Source organism: Pseudorca crassidens, chromosome 1 (assembly GCF_039906515.1).
Source record: "Pseudorca crassidens isolate mPseCra1 chromosome 1, mPseCra1.hap1, whole genome shotgun sequence".
Classification (NCBI taxonomy): Eukaryota; Metazoa; Chordata; class Mammalia; order Artiodactyla; family Delphinidae; genus Pseudorca; species Pseudorca crassidens.
Genome location: NC_090296.1, coordinates 87,794,933 through 87,815,960, shown reverse-complemented (window position 1 = coordinate 87,815,960; position 21,028 = coordinate 87,794,933). Strand labels below are relative to the sequence as shown.

The 21,028-nt window shown below is 37.6% G+C and overlaps 1 protein-coding gene across 2 annotated transcripts in view; it reads right to left on the bottom strand.

Moving 5' to 3' along the window:
* GOLM2 (golgi membrane protein 2) overlaps positions 1–21,028 on the bottom strand; it is a 110,888-nt gene that overhangs the window by 65,562 nt on the left and 24,298 nt on the right. For both annotated transcript variants that reach the window (XM_067745496.1, XM_067745500.1), the window contains exon 2: positions 1,116–1,170. In XM_067745496.1, coding sequence (XP_067601597.1) covers positions 1,116–1,170 — 55 coding nt within the window. The remainder of the gene's footprint in view (positions 1–1,115; positions 1,171–21,028) is intronic.

Sequence of the window (21,028 nt, the reverse complement as noted above, 5' to 3'; positions counted from 1 at the left end):
TCTAGAGCCCGCAAGCCAAAACTACTGATCTCGTGCGCCCCAACTACTGAAGCCCGTGAACTCTAGGGCCCGCATGCTGTAACTACTGAGCCTGTGTGCTGCAACTACTGAAGTCCACGTGCCTAGAGCCCGTGCTCCACAACAAGAGAAGCCACTGCAATGAGAAGCCCACACACTGCAATGAAGAGTAGCCCCAGCTCATGGCAACTAGAGAAAGCCCACATGCAGCAACAAAGACCTAACACAGCCAATAAATAAATATAAATAAATTTGAAAAATATATGTATATATTACCTAATTCTATCTAAACAGGTTTAAAATGGTTATAAAGATATAGTTATGAAATTAGAGAGCAAGTATTACCCACATATATAAACTCAGAGTCACTGCATGCAAAGTTTTAAAATATATAGGGTTGTAATCAAAAGATATGAGGGAGAAGCGGGATAGTCCTCAGACCCCAAGCTCCAAAGGCCAGTGACAGTGTGAAGTAATGTAAGCAGATGACAGAGCTTGTTCTCTTCACCTATTATTTTTCATAAGAGCTTTAGTCATCTCCTATCACTTCATCTAAGTGAAAAAAAATCTGTCTTCTTACTTTCTTTCTATCTATCTATCTACCTACCTACCTATCTATCAAATCCGTCTCCAGGTTTCTTCCCAGTTTTTGTTGAAGGTTTCTTTGATCCTGGGGTATCTAAAACATTAAGTTTGGAGGATCTTTCCAACGCATCACTAGATCTGAGTGGATTATTTTAGCAGACTGGACACAGTACAGAGGAATCATCCCTAATCTTTTCCCTAGAAATCTGACAGTCTCCGAAGTTACACCTCAATTTTCCTTGAGGATTCTTCTAACATTTCATTGCATGAACTCTGTCTACAGCACAAGATTAAAATGCAGACCTCAAATATTAACTTGCACTTATTATATATAAAGCAACATTAAAAATTTTTCATTATATCTTAAGACAAAAGGATAAATGTTTTGCCATCAGAGGAGCTTTGTTCAAAAATTCTATTTCATTTAGCTGTTTAACTTGAGGATTTCTTAATTCTTCAGGATTTTAGACATTTAGTGACCTTTATCTTTAATCTGTAATTAAGTTTCTTACCCTTTAAATGATGTATGTCTGCCATCTGATATGATATGTTGTTCTGCAGTTTAACCTGAAAAAAAAATCATTTTCATTTTACTAAAGAATATGTAGTTTTGCTCATATTTACTTTTGTTCTCTCATATTCACTTTGAGCTTGATCATAAGTACAAAAGAAAAATCCTTAAGTTATGCATACCACACCACTTTCCAAAAAGAATTAGAAATAAGTTCTGATTTTGTAATACTCATTTTAAATTTGCACAAGAATATTCATTTTACTTAATATATAGTATAACAATTTTCAAAAGTTTTTAAGTTTGATTCCAAAGGTGATTTGGAGGATAAGACCATAGGAAAAAGAACAAACATCTTCCTTTCTTCATCTCCCAAACATTCAGAGGGTACCTTCCTTTGGAGAAGAACCACCAATGCTTCTCCAGCTCTTTTTAGGGTAAAGGCAGTCTGAAATCTCTACCTAGAACTTGAACAACAGTGAAGAAGAGTGCCTTTATCATCAAAGCTGTGTGAATGAAAGGCTCTTGGTGCTGCAGCCAGGAGTCAGTGCTGTGCCTCTGAGGTGGGAGAGCCAACTTCAGGACACTGGTCCATAAGAGACCTCCAGCTCCACATAATATCAAACGGTGAAAATCTCCCAGCGATCTCCATCTCAACACCAACACCCAGCTTCACTCAACGACCAGCAAGCTACAGTGCTGGACATCTTATGCCAAACAACTAGCAAGACAGGAACACAACACCATCCATTAGCAAAGAGGCTGCCTAAGATCATAATAAGTCCACAGAAACCCCAAAACACACTACCAGACGTGGACCTGCCCACCAGAAAGACAAGATCCAGCCTCATTCACCAGAACACAGGCACTAGTCCCCTCCACCAGGAAGCCTACACAACCCACTGAACCAACTTTAGCCACTGGGGACAGACACCAAAAACAACGGGAACTACGAACCTGCAGCCTGCAAAAAGGAGACCCCAAACACAGTAAGATAAGCAAAATGAGAAGACAGAAAAACACAGCAGATGAAGGAGCAAGATAAAAACCCATCAGACCTAACAAATGAAGAGGAAATAGGCAGTCTACCTGAAAAAGAATTCAGAATAATGATAGTAAAGATGATCCAAAATCTTGGAAATAGAATAGAGAAAATGCAAGAAACATTTAATAAGGACTTACAAGAACTAAAGATGAAACAAGCAATGATGAACAACACAATAAATGAAATTAAAAATACTCTAGAAGGGATCAACAGCAGAATAACTGAGGCAGAAGAACGGATAAGTGACCTGGAAGATAAAATAGTGGAAATAACTACTGCAGAGCAGAATAAAGAAAAAAGAATGAAAAGAACTGAGGACAGTCTCAGAGACCTCTGGGACAACATTACACGCACCAACATTTGAATTATAGGGGTTCCAGAAGAAGAAGAGAAAAAGAAAGGGTCTGAGAAAATATTTGAAGGGATTATAGTTGAAAACTTCCCTAATATGGGAAAGGAAATAGTTAATCAAGTCCAGGAAGCACAGAGAGTCCCATACAGGATAAATCCAAGGAAAAACACGCCAAGACACATATTAATCAAACTGTCAAGAATTAAATACAAAGAAAACATATTAAAAGCAGCAAGGGAAAAACAACAAATAACACACAAGGGAATTCCCATAAGATTAACAGCTGATCCTTCAGCAGAAACTCTGCAAGCCAGAAGGGACTGGCAGGACATATTTAAAGTGATGAAGGAGAAAAACCTACATCCAAGATTACTCTACCCAGCAAGGATCTCATTCAGATTTGATGGAGAAATTAAAACCTTTACAGACAAGCAAAAGCTGAGAGAGTTCAGCACCACCAAACCAGCTTTACAACAAATGCTAAAGGATCTTCTCTAGGCAAGAAACACAAGAGAAGGAAAAGACCTATAATAACAAACCCAAAACAATTAAGAAAATGGGAATAGGAACATACATATCGATAATCACCTTAAATATAAATGGATTAAATGCTCCTACCAAAAGACACAGACTGGCTGAACGGGTACAAAAACAAGACCCATATATATATTGTCTACAAGAGACCCACTTCAGACCTAGAGACACATACAGACTGAAAGTGAGGGGATAGAAAAGAATATTCCATGCAAATGGAAACCAAAAGAAAGCTGGAATAGCAATTCTCATATCAGACAAAACAGACTTTAAAATAAAGACTATTAGAAGAGACAAAGAAGGACACTACATAATGATCAAGGGATCGATCCAAGAAGAAGATATAACAATTGTAAATATTTATGCACCCAACATAGGAGCACCTCAATAAATAAGGCAAATACTAACAGCCATAAAGGGGAAATCGACAGCAACACATTCATAGTAGGGGACTTAAACACCACACTTTCACCAATGGACAGATCATCCAAAATGAAAATAAATAAGGAAACACAAGCTTTAAATGATACATTAAACAAGATGGACTTAATTGATATTTATAGGACATTCCATCCAAAAACAACAGAATACACATTTTTCTCAAGTGCTCATGGAACATTCTCCAGGATAGATCATATCTTGGGTCACAAATCAAGCCTTGGTAAATTTAAGAAAACTGAAATTATATCAAGTATCTTTTCCAACCACAACGCTATGAGACTAGATATCAATTACAGGAAAATATCTGTAAAAAATACAAACACATGGAGGCTAAACAATACACTACTTAATAACGAAGTGATCACTGAAGAAAGCAAAGAGGAAATCAAAAAATACCTAGAAACAAATGACAATGGAGACATGACGACCCAAAACCTATGGGATGCAGCAAAAGCAGTTCTAAGAGGGAAGCTTATAGCAATACAATCCTACCTTAAGAAACAGGAAACATCTCGAATAAACAACCTAACCTTGCACCTAAAGCAATTAGAGAAAGAAGAACAAAAAACCCCCAAAGTTAGCAGAAGGAAAGAAATCATAAAGATCAGATCAGAAATATATGAAAAAGAAATGAAGGAAGCAATAGCAAAGATCAATAAAACTAAAAGCTGGTTCTTTGAGAAGTAAAACAAAATTGATAAACCATTAGCCAGACTCATCAAGAAAAAAAGGGAGAAGACTCAAATCAATAGAATTAGAAATGAAAAAGGAGAAGTAACAACTGACACTGCAGAAATACAAAAGATCATGAGAGATTACTACAAGCAATTCTATGCCAATAAAATGGACAACCTGGAAGAAATGGACAAATTCTTAGAAATGCACAACCTGCCAAGACTGAATCAGGAAGAAATAGAAAGTATGAACAGACCAACCACAGGCAATGAAATTGAAACTGTGATTAAAAATCTTCCAACAAACAAAAGCCCAGGACCAGGTGGCTTCACAGGCAAATTCTATCAAACATTTAGAGAAGAGCTAACACCTATCCTTCTCAAACTCTTCCAAAATATAGCAGAGGGAGGAACACTCCCAAACTCATTCTACGAGGCCACCATCACCCTGATACCAAAACCAGACAAGGATGTCACAAAGAAAGAAAACTACAGGCCAATATCACTGATGAACATAGATGCAAAAATCCTCAACAAAATACTAGCAAACAGAATCCAACAGCACATTAAAAGGATCATACACCGTGATCTAGTGGGGTTTATTCCAGGAATGCAAGGATTCTTCAATATATGCAAATCAATCAATGTGATACACCATATCAACAAACTGAAGGAGAAAAAGCATATGATCATCTCAATAGATGCAGAGAAAGCTTTCAACAAAATTCAACACCGATTTATGATAAAAATCCTTCAGAAAGTAGGCATAGAGGGAACTTTCCTCAACAGAATAAAGGCCATATATGACAAACCCACAGCCAACATTGTCCTCAATGGTGAAAAACTGAAACCATTTCCACTAAGATCAGGAACAAGAAAAGGTTGCCCACTCTCACCACTCTTATTCAACATAGTTTTGGAAGTTTTAGCCACAGTAATCAGAGAAAAAAAGGAAATAAAAGGAATCCAAATCGGAAAAGAAGAAGTAAAGCTGTCACTGTCTGCAGATGACATGATACTATACATAGAGAATCCTAAAGATGCTACCAGAAAACTACTAAAGCTAATCAATGAATTTGGTAAAGTAGCAGGATACAAAATTAATGCACAGAAATCTCTGGCATTCCTATACACTAATGATGAAAAATCTGAAAGTGAAATCAAGAAAACACTCCCATTTACCACTGCAACAAAAAGAATAAAATATCTAGGAATAAACCTACCTAAGGAGACAAAAGACCTGTATGCAGAAAATTATAAGACACTGATGAAAGAAATTAAAGATGATACAAATAGATGGAGAGATATACCATGTTCTTGGATTGGAAGAATCAACATTGTGAAAATGACTATACTACCCAAAGCAATGTACAGATTGACTGCAATCCCTATCAAACTACCACTGGCATTTTTCACAGAACTAGAACAAAAAATTTCACAATTTGTATGGAAACACAAAAGACCCCGAAGAGCCAAAACAATCTTTAGAACGAAAAATGGAGCTGGAGGAATCAGGCTCCCTGACTTCAGACTATACTACAAAGCTACAGTAATCAAGACAGTATGGTACTGGCACAAAAACAGAAAGATAGATCAATGGAACAGAATAGAAAGCCGAGAGATAAACCCACACACATATGGTCACCTTATCTTTGATAAAGGAGGCAGGAATGTACAGTGGAGAAAGGACAGCCTCTTCAATAAGTGGTGCTGGGAAAACTGGACAGGTACATGTAAAAGTATGAGATTAGATGACTCCCTAACACCATACACAAAAATAAGCTCAAAATGGATTAAAGACCTAAATGTAAGGCCAGAAACTATCAAACTCTTAGAGGAAAACATAGGCAGAACACTCTATGACATAAATCACAGCAAGATCCTTTTTGACCCACCTCCTAGAGAAATGGACATAAAAATAAACAAATGGGACCTAATGAAACTTCAAAGCTTTTGTACCACAAAGGAAACCATAAACAAGACCAAAAGACAACTCTCAGAATGGGAGAAAATATTTGCAAATGAAGCAACTGACAAAGGATTAATCTCCAAAATTTACAAGCACCTCATGCAGCTCAATAACAAAAAAACAAATAACCCAATCCAAAAATGGGCAGCAGACCTAAATAGACATTTCTCCAAAGAAGATATACAGACTGCCAACAAACACATGAAAGAATGCTCAGCATCACTAATCATTAGAGAAATGCAAATCAAAATTACAATGAGATATCATCTCACACTAGTCAGAATGGCCATCATCAAAAAATCTAGAAACAATAAATGCTGGAGAGGGTGTGGAGAAAAGGGAACACTCTTGCACTGCTGGTGGGAATGTGAATTGGTACAGCCACTATGGAGAACAGTATGGAGGTTTTTTAAAAAACTACAAATAGAACTACCATACGACCCAGCAATCCCACTACTGGGCATATACCCTGAGAAAACCATAATTCAAAAAGAGTCATGTACCAAAATGTTCATTGCAGCTCTATTTACAATAGCCCGGAGATGGAAACAACCTAAGTGTCCATCATCCGATGAATGCATAAAGAAGATGTGGCACATATATACAATGGAATATTACTCAGCCATAAAAAGAAACGGAATTGAGCTATTTGTAATGAGGTGGATGGACCTAGAGTCTGTCATACAGAGTGAAGTAAGTCCTAAAGGGAAAGAAAAATACCGTATGCTAACACATATATATGGAATTTAAGAAAAACAATGTCATGAAGAACCTAGGGGTAAGACAGGAATAAAGACACAGACCTACTGGAGAATGGACTTGAGGATATGGGGAGGGGGAAGGGTAAGCTGTGACAAAGTGAGAGAGTGGCATGGACATATATACACTACCAAACGTAAAATAGATAGCTAGTGGGAAGCAGCCGCATAGCACAGGGAGATCAGCTCCGTGCTTTGTGACCACCAAGATGGGTGGGATAGGGAGGGTCAGAGGGAGGGAGATGCAAGAGGGAAGAGATATGGGAACATATGTATATGTATAACTGATTCACTTTGTTATAAAGCAAAAACTAACACACCATTGTAAAGCAATTATACTCCAGTAAAGATGTAAAAAAAAAAAGAAGAAAAAGTTTTTGAGTTGAATATTGGTTAATAGTATGGTTTTTCGAAATCTTACCAGAAGATTTTCAACTCTATATTAAGAAAAGAATTGTTTGAATCAATTAATGTCAAGTCAAAAATAATTATTGTTTATCAACATCCCACAGGATGACAGATACTACACAGGACTCATTGCTGCAGTCATTGTCCTCTAGGTGCCAGTATACAAGAGCACCAGGAACTTAAAGTGTACCAAAATATGACTCAGTTTAAGGCTCACCACTTAATTTAAAAATTAAGACAAGGCCTTGGATAGCCAGGATATCAAAGAACTACTTTGTCTCAGTTCTTGCTTAAACAGGTTTCATCTAATTGTAAAATGCAACTAAAATACTGTAAACAGGTTATCTTGTCAACCTCAAGAGTAACATTATTTTGAAAGGTGCAGACTGATTCATACTGATGAAAAGCAGCACCATGAGTGGCAAAATGATTATGCTAAATACCACTTCAATCTCTAAAGAAAAAAACTTTAATTTTTCATCTTGAAATAATTATAGGTTCATAGGAAATTGCAAAGATAGCACAGATAAATCCGATATACCCTTCACACAATTTTCCCCAATGGGTACATCTTATACAACAATATGACATCAAAATCAGGAAACTGACATTGGTACAATGTGTATGTATATAGTTCTATGCCATTTTATCATATGTATAGATTCATGTAAACACCATCAAAATCAAGATACAGACCTATTCCATCGTCACAAATATCTCCCTCATGCTATCATTTATAGTCAAATCTATCCTCCTTCCCCACTATACCTGATCCCTGGTAACCGCTAATTTGTTCTCCACTCCGTAATTTTGTCATTTCAAGAATATTATATAAATGGAATCATATAGTATGTGACCTTTTGAGATTTTTTTCAATCAACATAATGCATAGTTGTATACATCAATAGTTCATTCCTTTTTATTGCTGAGTAGTATTCCGATACGAATGTACAATAGTTTGTTTAAGCATTCAACTACTTTAGAACATATTGGTGGTTTCTAGTTTTTGGCTATAACAAACACAGCAGCTATGAAAAACTGTGTACAGATTTTTACATGAATATTAGTTTTTATTTCTCTGGAATAAATGCCCAGGAGTGAGACTGCTGGGTTGTATGGTAAGTCTATGTTTAGTTTTTAAAGAAACTGTCATGTTATTTTCCAGAGTGTCCATGACATTTTCAACTAAGTTTTAAGAACTTATTGTGCCAAGGTACTGGATGGGAGAGTATAAAACAATTAGAAAACATGAGAGCAGTCTCAAAGAATCAGTAGGCAAGGTAGCACCTAAAATAGTATAATTACTGTAGGATTTCAGAGATGATTCCTACCTAATATGATCAGGAAAGTTTCTTGGAAGGGGTCTTATCCGAATTAGGCATTGAAGGCTAGGTAAAACTCTAAATAAGTAGAAAAAAGCATTTCAGATAGAGGAGGTGGCATAAGAAAAGGTACAGAGGTAAGAAAGCATGAGACATGTATGAAGACCCCACCAAAGTACCGTTTGGCTAAAGCACATGATACAGGGAAAACTATAATAATGAAGAAGGTTGGGAAAAAAAAGACTGGAGGGCCCTTCCACTGATATGAAATGTCCAGACTAGGCAAATCCATAGAGACAAAAAGTAATTAGTGGTTGCCAGGGGCTGAAGGGAGGGGGAATGAAGGGTGACCTCCTAATGGGCGTGGGGTTTCTTTTTGGGGTGATAAAAATGTTCTGGAATAAAATAGGGAGATGGCTGCACAACTTTGTGAGTATACTAAAAACCTCTGAATTGCACACTTTTTTTTAAAAAGGGCAAATTTCATGGTCTTTGAATTATATCAACATTTTAATGCAAAAAATAAAAATAAAAATGCTGAGGGTACTATGGGGCACCATATAGGAAACTGGGGATGAAATAATGGATAAACACTAGGCACTCAAGTTTACTATTTAGAAGACACAGTCAAGTAGACAGGCAATTATAGTAAAATAAGTGCTATTATTGGATTCTACAGACAGGATGGCAGAACTTAGTAAAAGCATTTAAATCCAGCCTTGGGGAAATGAGAGGAGGTTTCTGGAGATGATGATAACTGAAATAAGTCCAGCAGGAAGAATAGTGGCTAGCCAGTGGAAGTAGGGAGAGGGTAAGGAAACGTGTCAAAATTTCGAAGTTAAAAACACTGCACATCAGAGAAACTGCAAGCAGTTCTAAGCAGTTTTAAGCTGGAACAGAGAGTTGGGGGAAATGACGAGAAATATGTCTAGAAAGATAAGCAAGGTCCACATTACAAAGCGTCTTGCCAAGGAATGTGGATACATTCCACTGGCTATGGTCAACTTTTAAAGGACTTCAAACAATGTAATGAAACCCAATTTGCATTTTAAAAAGTCAATCTGGCTTCAGTATGATGAGTGGACTAGAGAGACAAGACTAGAGAGACCAGGTAAGAGAGTAGGAGAATGGGGGACTACTGTTGTTTTTCAAGTGAGAGAAAATGTTCCTTTAAGCCAGGGGTGGGCAAATTATGCCTGTGAGCCAAATCTAGCCTGCTGCCTGCTTTTGTATGGATGGCAAACAAAGGATGGTTTTTACATTTTTAAATGGTTGGAGAGAAAAGCCAAAAGAATATTTCATGAATTATATGAAATTTAAATGTCAGAGTCTATAAATAAAGTTTTATAGGAAATAGCCCCATCCATTCATTTCCATATTGTCTATGGCTGCTTTGGAGCTGCAGTGATTGCAAAAAAGATCATATGGACTGCAAAGCCTAAAGTATTTACTATCTGGCCCTTTATAGAAAAAGTTTGCCAATTCCTGGTCCAAACTAACAGAATGAGAACAGAGAGATAAATATATGTGAGAGATATTAAAGGGGAACAATGAATAGTCTAACTGATTGATTAGAGGAGTAAAAGAAGAAACTTTAAGGATGATGTTTAAATTTCTAGAGTAAGGGGACTAAGGTAAGACTGCAATACTCCATAATAGGGAAACACAGGAGAAACAGACTTGGGATGGGAGGGAGAAGTGGGGACATGATTCTTTTTCAGATTTGGACCTACTGAATTTGAGGCACTTGTGACACACCCAAGAGATCTTTAGTAGGAAGTTGGACATATGGGTTTAGAGCTTGGGCATAGATGATTTGAGAGTTATTCGCATACGGATGGCGATTAAAGCCATGGGAGTGATATCACTGATGAAAAGCTGCAAGAGGCAGTAGGAAAATCTGATACCAACAGCTATGTGATCTGCTGACTACTAAGAACTGCTTTCTAATAACTTCTAATTAGCCTATGTCTATTTTCTTTCCCGTTTCTTTTACAGTAGTCCCCCACCCACCCCAACCCGTGGTTTTGCTTTCTGTGGTTTCAGTTACCAGCAGTCTGAAAATTCCAGAAATAAACAATTCATAAGTTTTAAATTGCGGGCTGTTATGAGTAACGTGATGAAATCTGGGTGACACGCTCCGTCCTTCCTGGGATCCCTAACCATCAACATCACCCGCTCCTAACACCCAACGACTCACAGTGCCATGGCTTGATGATCCAAGATCACCCAAAGCAAGTGATCCTCCTTCTAACCTATCAGCAAAAAAGTCAATAGTAGTTTAATGCTACGTCATTCATCTCATTTCATCTCACCACGCAGGCATTTTATCATCTCACATCCTCAAAAGAAGGGTGAGTAAAGTACAAGATATTATATTTTGAGAGAGACCACATTCATGTCACTTTGATTACAGTATATTGTTATAATTGTTCTATTTTATTATTATTAATCTCTTACTGTGCCTTATTTAGAAATTAAACTTTATCGTAGGTATGTATGTATGTATGTATGTATGTAAAAAACATAGTATATATAGGGTGTAGTACTATCCATGGTTTCAGGTATAAAATGCGGGTCTTCGTATGCATCCCCCGAGGATAAGGGGGGATTATTGTATTTTCATGATCCAATTTCTTTTTACATTTTTTGCCCCTCCAAAGAACATAGCCATCCTTTATTTTTGTTTTCAACAAGTTTGCATTACTTTGTTTTTTATCCATTTTTATGATGCTCTTCCAGCTTCCTGTACTCTATTTTAAATTTACTTTTGAAACAGCTACAGAGATGCTATTCTTTTTCTTTTTTAAATTATTAATTAATTAATTAATTTTGGCTGTGCCAGGTCTTAGTTGCGGCCTGCGAGATCTTTAGTCATGGCATGCGAACTGTTAGTTGCGGCATGCATGTGGGATCTAGTTCCCTAACCAGGGATTGAACCCGGGCCCCCTGCATTGGGAGCATGGAGTCTTAGCCACTGGACCACCAAGGAAGTCTCCTATATCCTTATACTCTTAAAAATTTTTTTAACGGAGATGGGGGAATTCAATCTACAGACTTCAAAAATAGTAAAGGATATTATGAGCAGTACTACTTTATTCTTATCACTTTAATTTTCTCTTCAATCTTTTTAATTGAGAATGGAGATGCTGATCCCAATGGCTCGTATATAAAGTCCTCACATTTCAAAAGCTGCTCTGGAACAATATATTTTACATGGTATTAAAGAGAAAATCACAGCTTGTCTAAATAAAAGCCTTTCTTAATCCAAACAGAATGAATTTATTTCCCACCTCATTCTTTTGCCATGCAAGGATTTTCCAGTTAGCTTCTAAGACCCACTTTATGGCATATTGTTTCCTTGGCATCTCATGTTCTCTATTATTCCTGTCAGTCTTTCTTTGCACAAAAATCTTATATTCAGGGTTCAGTATTATCAGGTACCAGTTCCCAATTTCTCTCACTTCCTATTAATACTAGTGTCAGTGCTATGGTTATCTCACCTTCCATATGCCTTTGAACAGAGGCACCACAGATTTGCTCATAGATCTCTGGTAGATCATTAATCCCAGTTCTCTTCCTTCTAGAATAATTTTGTTATGTTGCTCAGTTTTAGAATCTAGATGTCTGCTACTAAATTATCTGTTCATCCTTTTGACACTGCAATATTACAGGCATCTGATATCTCTTCTCTCCACATATACAACCCAATCCCCAAAATTCTTATCTAGCTCCTAAAACAGTTTGACAAAGAATTCCTCTAACTTTCAATCTTATCCTTTTAAGGCAATCTGAATGTGTTTTTACCTACCATGGCACTCCCTTGTATTTTTGCAAAATCTAAGAATGTAAAGCAATGACTTAATTTTGGCTTTAATCTTATGTTTTCTACCATCTTGGATCTGTTTAAAGACTTCTTCCACTAGGCTTCTGATTTTTAATGTTTTCTTCAATGTCTTCAATCTTGCTTTCTCTACTTTTATGCTTCTCATTAATCATTTCTGCATATAGATAGGTCTCTTTAGTTCTTTAACTTCTTTGGGTTTAACCCTCTGAGATCCTTCATTTCTTTTAAAACTTCCACCACCTCCTCACCTTCAAAAGGAAGCTGATCATTCCTCCTCATAGTTTTAATTTCCTTGTGTTCTACCACGAATTTGCTTATGTTCTAAATTACTCTATCAAAACTTCCGAGCTGCTGAGAAATTAATTTGAGTTCTCACTACTGCATAATTAGAAAAAAGGTATTTCACTTTACCACATATATGCTCTGTTGAACTGGCAATGCTATAAAATACAGATGGTCCTCTGCACCCACCATTTTATATAAGGAACTTGAGCATACATCTCTGCACAGGGGCTCCTGGAACCAATCCCTTCAGTACCGAGGGATGACTATACTTTCTTTTCTTTCTAAGTATATTCCAGACAAGTAACAGTATATAAACCCTAAGAAGTATTATTTAATCCTTATTTTATAAATGGATTCTCATTCGCTTCTTAGGTCCTTTCTTGGTTACTTTCAGACTTTTCCCATAATATCCTTATTTACAATACACAAGAAAGATACCAAATAATCGTTTTCTTTTTAAATTTCTTTGGGGATGAGAGATAGATGTGTTTAGACAGACACACACACACACATACATTCACAAACACAGACCCATCTCTTTGCCTAATTTACATCTATGGTCAGATAGACTCCAACCCAGATTCGAATATATCCTCCAAACCCCCTCAATGCTCAAAATGCCTTGCCTGGCTTCAGAGTCTACTGGGGAAAGCTCATATTCAGTCCTTTCAAAAACAAAACGTTCTTTTATCACATGCAGCCCTATTTCCAACCAGAATGTCACTTTGTCTCTTTTCTACCCCCAAGGTTCATCAGAAATGAGAATTCCATGAGAACAGAAACCGTCTCTCGTTCATCCCTGTGTCCAGTGTCTGGCATACTGCCTGACCCCAATAAACCCCCAATAAGTGTTTGCTGAATGGCTCCTTAGACTTGTGTTCCATATTCTTTGTACTACATGCTATCCTACCTGAAGCTGTACTTTAGCCCTATTTATATAATTCTAATTATCCTTCAATACTGCTGAACTACCTCATTTATTTCCCTTTGTTATCAACTTCACTGCTGTAGTTAGGCTTCACTTTCCCTCTCTCCTTCTGTAATACTTGTTTCTCCGGGATTTGTAGTCCATCTATAACAGGCCGATTATCCATGCTTCCTTTGGCCTTTTCCATGTTAATCTCTCAAAATGTGTTTATGACCCTTCCTGCAACCTCTTTTTTCCTTCTTCTTCTGAGGCATGTGTTCTTTATCTCTTTTTTTCAGTAAGAATTATCCTCTCCTGATATTTTCCTATAGCACTTCTTAGAGATCACCCTCAGCTACTTCATTTATTTTTCTCTAATCTTTGTTCCTCTAATACCTAAAACTTAATCTTTATATTTCTACCCCCTCTTTTCTGAAGCTCTCTTAATGCTTTCCCCATCCCACACGGCTACTGTGAATTAAGTTTGGCAGCTGTTACCAGCTCACTTGCTCTGCTTTTCTTTTCATTCTGGGACCTTGAAAATGGCTCAGCTGTGCATGCTTCACTTTCATTATGACCTGTTCTCAGGCAATCAGCACAACTATGACCACTGATCCCAAAGATTACATACAATTGGCTTTTTAGAGATGTCATTTCTGGCTCCTTTTTCTCCACACTAGAAACATTTTTCCTGATTATATCTCATACTCAGATGATTTCTGGAAACAAAACTACTTTCTGTAATATAATTGCCAAACCTGGCTGATGCTCAGAATCACCTGAGGAGCTTTAAGAAATATATATCCTTGCCTCCCCAACCCCACTTCAGTCCGATTCAGCAGTCTGGGGATGAGTCCAGGAATCTTTTTTTCTAAAAAGCTAAAGTGATTCTGATAAGCAGCCATGTTTAGCAATTACTCATCTATAGTATGTCTCTGGCTGGCAACTATACCAGCTGGATCAAAATGGAATAACATTAATAATAACTATTAAATGCTTATTCTGTGCCAGGCCTTGTGCTAAGTGCTAATCAAATATTATTGCATTTAGTCCCCACAACCACCCTCTGAGGTGGACTCTCCATTTCACAGATGAGGAAACTGTGCTCTATATCATATGCCTACAGTAGATTCTGGATATTCTCCCAAGCAGTCCCAGACCAAAGTCTGTGCTTATGACCCCCATGCATATACTAGATCAGTAGTTAGTAGGTGTCTATAACCTTTTTTTCTTATTCCTCATACATTGCACACATGTAATTCAGTCAACATTCCAAACACACTTGCAACTTTTACTTGATCTGTCAAAGAATTAGTCTCTCTTGAAGCAAGTTTTAGTTTAAACTATACCCAGTTACATTTTTAAAGAGAATAAGATAAGCAAGGTCTTTGGTCTTAGTTGGCTACAATGAATCACTACAAAGGTTTTTTATTCACTCATTCTTTTTTTTTTTTGATAAGTCATTTATAATGCATTTACTGAATATGCACTATGTGCTAGGCCTGAGGATACAAAGTATTTGGTTTTGGTCTGTTAAGAAGAGTCACAAAAAATCACTAGTTTGTTTATTCATTCATTCTGTCAGCCAGTCATAAGGAAAGCATTAATCGAACACCTACTAAGTGAAAGACAGTGTAGAAGGCCTAGAAATACAGCAATATACAAGAAACAGGAGAGAGGTCTGGATAAAGGATACACATTTTGGAGACATCAGCGTAAGTGAAGTTTTCTGATGATTATGATTACTTAGGAAGAGAGTAGAATGAGAAGAGGATCTCAAATAGAAAACTATGAACTATAACACTTAATGATGAATAGGAGAGAAGCCCGTAAGGGAGACTAAGAACTGAGAGAAGAAAAACGGGAGAGTCTAGCATGATGGAAGCCAGGAGCACAGTGCTAGGTAAAAAGATGCTGAGAAATTAGGTATAGGGAGAGAAAAATGCAAATGTGGACAAAGACAATTCTCTGTTCAAGAAATGTGATTGGGAAGGGGAAGAAAGACTCAGGTATATTTTAAGTGCTGAGGAGCAAGTATAGATAAAGGAATTGAATATAAGAGGGAGGCTGGATTAATAATAGGACGAGGTCTTTGAAAAGGTAGAGGAGATTGGACCCCGAGAACAGGTGGAGAGGCTGGTCCTGGAGAAAGGATGAACCCTTCTTTATTCTAACAAGGAGGAAAGACATATGGGTGGAGATGTAGGTATGCCTGCAGATTTGGTAGGGTAGTACTTCCTGTTCAATTCTTGGTCAAGCAGGAAACAGGATCACCTGTTGAGTTCAAGGAGAAGAGTTTAAGGCAGGCAGGGTCTGAGGAGGGTAGAAGTTTGAAAGTTGTTGGAATGAGTGTGTTGACTAGATATATGTAATCTGTAAGGTGCTGATGAAAATCCAGTTGGGGTAGCTGATCATAAATTTCTGTAAGTACCAGTATGGTTGTATGAATTTCTCCACCTGCACTTGAAATAGACATGTAAAAGAATAATGGCAAGAAACTAAAACAACAGACCATTGAATCTTAGCTGTATAGAGAGGAAAGTAAAGAATGAATAGGGATACTGGAAAGGAAGAAGAAAAGGATCAGCAGTCTAGGTGAAGTTGAAAAACAAGTATAGTTTGTTCGGCAGTTCTAATCCTTTTTTTTTTCTTAATATATTCTCCCAAGAATATGTATGTTTGAGGTTCACAAACTTTCAGTTTCAAAGATTTGAAATCTTATGTCAGGTTCATGTTACAATGAATTAATAATTCAGGCCTTTGGTAGTCATTAATGTTGGCAAATATTTCTAGCTCTCATCCCAGGCACTTTGTAGGATTGCTCCTCCCCATTCTTCTGAAATTGGGTTAAGGGAGGGGCAATGAAATGTGAGCAAAATGACAGGAATCGCTTCCAGGCATAAGCAATTATAGGGAGCACAGTTCATTATTCTCTCATTCTACCAAAGCCACCAATGTTTCAGATGGTGACTGCTCAGTCCTCTAGGATCATAAAAAGACAAAGACACAGAGCAATGCCTCCAGTAGACCCACAAAGGGCATGATGAATGAGTGAGCAATTTTAAGCCACATAAGAGGATGCAGATGGAGGACTATGAAAGGGAAGGAGAGAATGAGAGATAGGTAGGGAAATCAAGGCAGATTTGGAAGGGAAAGCAAGGCAGACCTGGAGCAAGAGTCTCCTCCCCACCTGCCATATCCAGCCCATAAGACATTTCCATTTGCACATCCACTAATACTTGAAACTTGAAATGTAAAAAAATCGAAAGAGTTTCTCCACAAATTAGCACCCTTGTCAACTTTCCCATTACTTTCAGTGGCATCACATCATCCTTTTGGTTCTCCTGCCTCTTACCTCTTCTCATCCTATTCACCAGTCCATTAGTGCATACAACTACATGCCTTCATATGCTGCACAGGCTATCACCAAGTCCGGGGAATTCCCTGGTGGTCCAGTGGTTAAGACTCGGCACTTTCACTGCCATGGGCCCGGGTTGGGGAACTAAGATCCCACAAGCCTGTGCGGCATGGCCAAAATAAAGAAATAAATAAAATAAATAAAAGCTATCACCAAGCCCTGGCAATTCTTCTGCAGTTTCTCTCAGATCTGACCCTTAACTTATTCTGTGTTCATGGCAACCACCTACATGGACTATTCTCATCTAGCTGCACTAGAATATAAGCTCCATAAGAGCAGAGAACTTACTTCTTTGGTCACCCCTGTATCCCCTGGAATACTGAAGGTACTCAACATTATTACTGAATAAATAAATGAAGATATCTAATCTATCAATTGTCTTTTCCCACTTTTATTTATTTTCTAGCCATAGTGAGAAACATCTTTGGAAAAACTTTGTTTTCCATCATCTTTCTTCTAGTCAAGATCTAACAATAGAATACTACTGACCCTAGCATAGACTATGAAATTCTTCTACTGAGGATTTAATGCCTTCCATAAGGTGGGCACCACTTTCTCTAGCCAGTTATCAGAAATGATCACTTTGACATAGTCAAGTTAGTTTTAACCATCTCTAATAATTAAATTTCTCTTTCCTATGTCCATTTATCATCAGCAAATGGAGTATCCTTCCCTTTCCTTTTTACTACTACAAATTACATTGCCTCCTTTAAAATCAGAACCAAAACTTAAATTGATTCTACAGTAGCATGATGTTAATTTTTACAGATAAAAATGTCATTACATTCACTGTCCCCCATCCTTCCAACAAGCTCCCAATTTTTTACGCTATTAGGCCCTATTCATACCTTCCACTTCCAGGTTCCCTCTAATTTAGTCATGTCCAGCTACCTCCTGCCAAGACTACCCACTACTGTTGCCAAATCCTGTTTTAGGTCTTGAGGGCACATTTAATTTCTTCCTATGTTGATTATTCAGTATATATTTATTGAGTACCTATTTTGCATAAGTCACTGTTCTAAGCACTGGGGATACAGTAAATCAAAAATAGAAAAACATTCCTGCTCTTGTTGATGGGGGTGGCTACAATAAACAAAGAAGTTACACAACACATTAGAAACTGATAACTGCTGTGGAAGAAATACATTAGAGATGGAGAAGTCGGGGAAGGCCTCACCAAAATGGTGTTATTTGAACAAAGACTTGCAAGAGTGAGAATTACCATGTAGCTCTCTGGAGAAAGAGTGTCCTAGGCAGAGGGCATGAAGCCCTACCACAGGAGAATGATTTCTATTTCACAGAACAACAAAAAGGCCAGTGTGGTGTGAATGTTGTGAGCAACAAGAAGGGTAGTAAGAGACAAGGTCAGAGAACTATGAGTAAAGCAGATGGTATGGGGCCTGTGGACCACTGTAAAGACTTGGACTTTTTCTGCAGTTGAGATGGAAGCCACCGGAAGCATCTTGGGCAGATAAGGAGCATGATCTAATTGACATTTTAACATGATACTGTGTTGAAAATGCATTGAAGTGGAAGCAAGGAGAGAAGGAGGCCAGATAAGCCATCACCAATACTCTAAGCAAGAGATAGTGGTAATTCAGACTGGGGTCGTAGTAATGGGGGTAGGGAGAAGTGTTTGGATTCTGGATATATGTGTTGTAACCTGGGCCAACAGAATTTGCTGGTAAGTTGGAAGTGGCGGTGAAAAATAAGGAGTCAAGAAAAACTCCAAAGTTTCTGGCCTGATAAAGGAAGGAGTTGCCATCAACTTCGTTGGGGATGGCTGTGAGTAGAAGATCTGGGGTATGGGAAAGATCAGGGGTTTGGCTTTGGACAGGTTAAGTCCAAAACTGTACTTGCCATCCAAGAGGAAATAATGGGTAAGGAATTCAAGATGAGTAGGAATATCAAGCCGAGAATTCAAGAGAACAGTTTGGATAAGAGATATAAATTTGGAAATCAACAGTATATAGGTGATACTTAAGTACGTGTTAGTAGGAGCTCTCCAAGAGACTGAGTAAAGATAAGGAAGAGGTCCAAGAACTAAGCAGTAGGGCATTTCCTTTGAGGAGGAACCAGAAAAAAGTATGAGAAGGACTAGCTAGAAGGTAGAAGGAAAGCTGGATTTCCGGAAAGCCTGTTTCAAAGAGGAGGAGAAGGAAGGAGTAACCAACTAATCAAATGCTGCTCATAGGTGAAGTAAGATGATGACTATGAATTAACAAGTGGATTTAGCAACACTGAAATCACTGGTACCTTGAAAAGGACACTGGTGCTATGGCAGGGGCAAAAGCCTGATTAGATCAGGCAAAAGCCTGATTAGTGGATTTAAGGAGAATGTATTTAAGCTGTTTCCAGCATAGGCTGTGAGAGGAATTTACTTCCACCAATAATCCTTCTACTTAGCAGAAGGCCAATAGGATTTCAGCTCACTTTCTGTGAAAGTTACCTCAGTTGATCATACTCATTACTTTCAAGTAAAAAATTCTATGGTGGAGTTAGTCCTTGGTCCTCTGAAACGAATTTTTCCAGAAATAACTGTATTAGAAAGCTCACTTCAGTTCTTAGCACCTAGAGTGAGCATACATCCTTGATTTTCTAAAGGTTCCAATTTAATATAATTTTGTCCTGTTAATGAAGGGGATTCTTTGTATGTGCAATTAAACATGATTTAATTTTATGCCACTATAAGAGTTTTCATATTAAAATTTTTTCTCAAATAAAAAAGAAATTCAGGGGACTTCCCTCATGGAAGAGTGGTTAAGAGTCCCCCTGCCAATGCAGGAGACATGGGTTGGAGCCCTGGTCCAGGAAGATCCCACATGCCGTGGAGCAACTGAGCCCATGCGCCACAACTACTGAACCTGCGCTCTAGAGCCCATGCTCCATAACGAGAAGCCACGTGCCGCACAAAGACCCAACACAGCCAAAATTACATAAATAAAATAAATAAATTTATTTTTTTAAAAAAAGAAATTCATTTTCAGCCAGGGGGCTGGGACAAGGGGAAAAGGGGAGTTTTGTTCATTGGGTATAGCATTTCAGTTCTGCAAGATGAAAAAATTCTAGGGATCTATTGAACAACAATATGCATATAGCTAACATTACTGTGCACTTAAAAATGATTAAGATGGTAAATTTTATATTATGTGGGGTTTTTAAATCACAATTAAAAAATTCTTTTACAGACATCATATCCTGCTGTCAAATAAATCTCTAATTGGAGGCATTGCAGGTACCAGAACAATATTTGGGGAGTAAAATGTGTTTTGTTTGGGGGAGGGGCAACATTTAAGGAAGTAAAACCTGTTAAGAAACTTTTCTCACTAAGCTGTAATATAGTTTCCTCCTTTCCTCCAGTTAAAGTAAGAGATACTGTACGGCATTAGGGCAGCAGCATAAGCTATAAGAATGGGTTATTTATAAGCAGAATATGTATAAGTACTAAACTACCTTGCAGAATTTTATATGAAAGTTTATATCTATATTCTTTAGTCATATAGTCTTTCAAGTTTTTTCCCAGGTCTTTTTAGTTGGAACTCTCTTTCATCCCTTGATCTTAGCTGCTCTTCTCTGGATCTTTCTTAAAACTTAAATCATGTAATCAATACTGAACAAAGTTTTGCAGGTATGGAAAGACTGTGATTATACAGAGGCCCAATAGCATATTGCTTAAAAGAACAAGCTGTAAGGTTAAATTGCCTGAGTCTGAATTCTGAATCCATGACTTATTGGCTCTATTACCTTAGACATACTGCTTAACTTCTCTGCACTTCAGTTTCCTTATCTGTAAAATGAGAATATGATCTGCCTCATCGGAGACAAACAAATGTTTGCAATATCTCCTCCTCCCCCTCACAAGTAGTAAGTTCTTCATAAATGTTAGCTATTATTATTATGTAAAAGAGTAGAATGTCTACTTTATTGTTCCCAGGACCTAGCACAGAAGTCCCC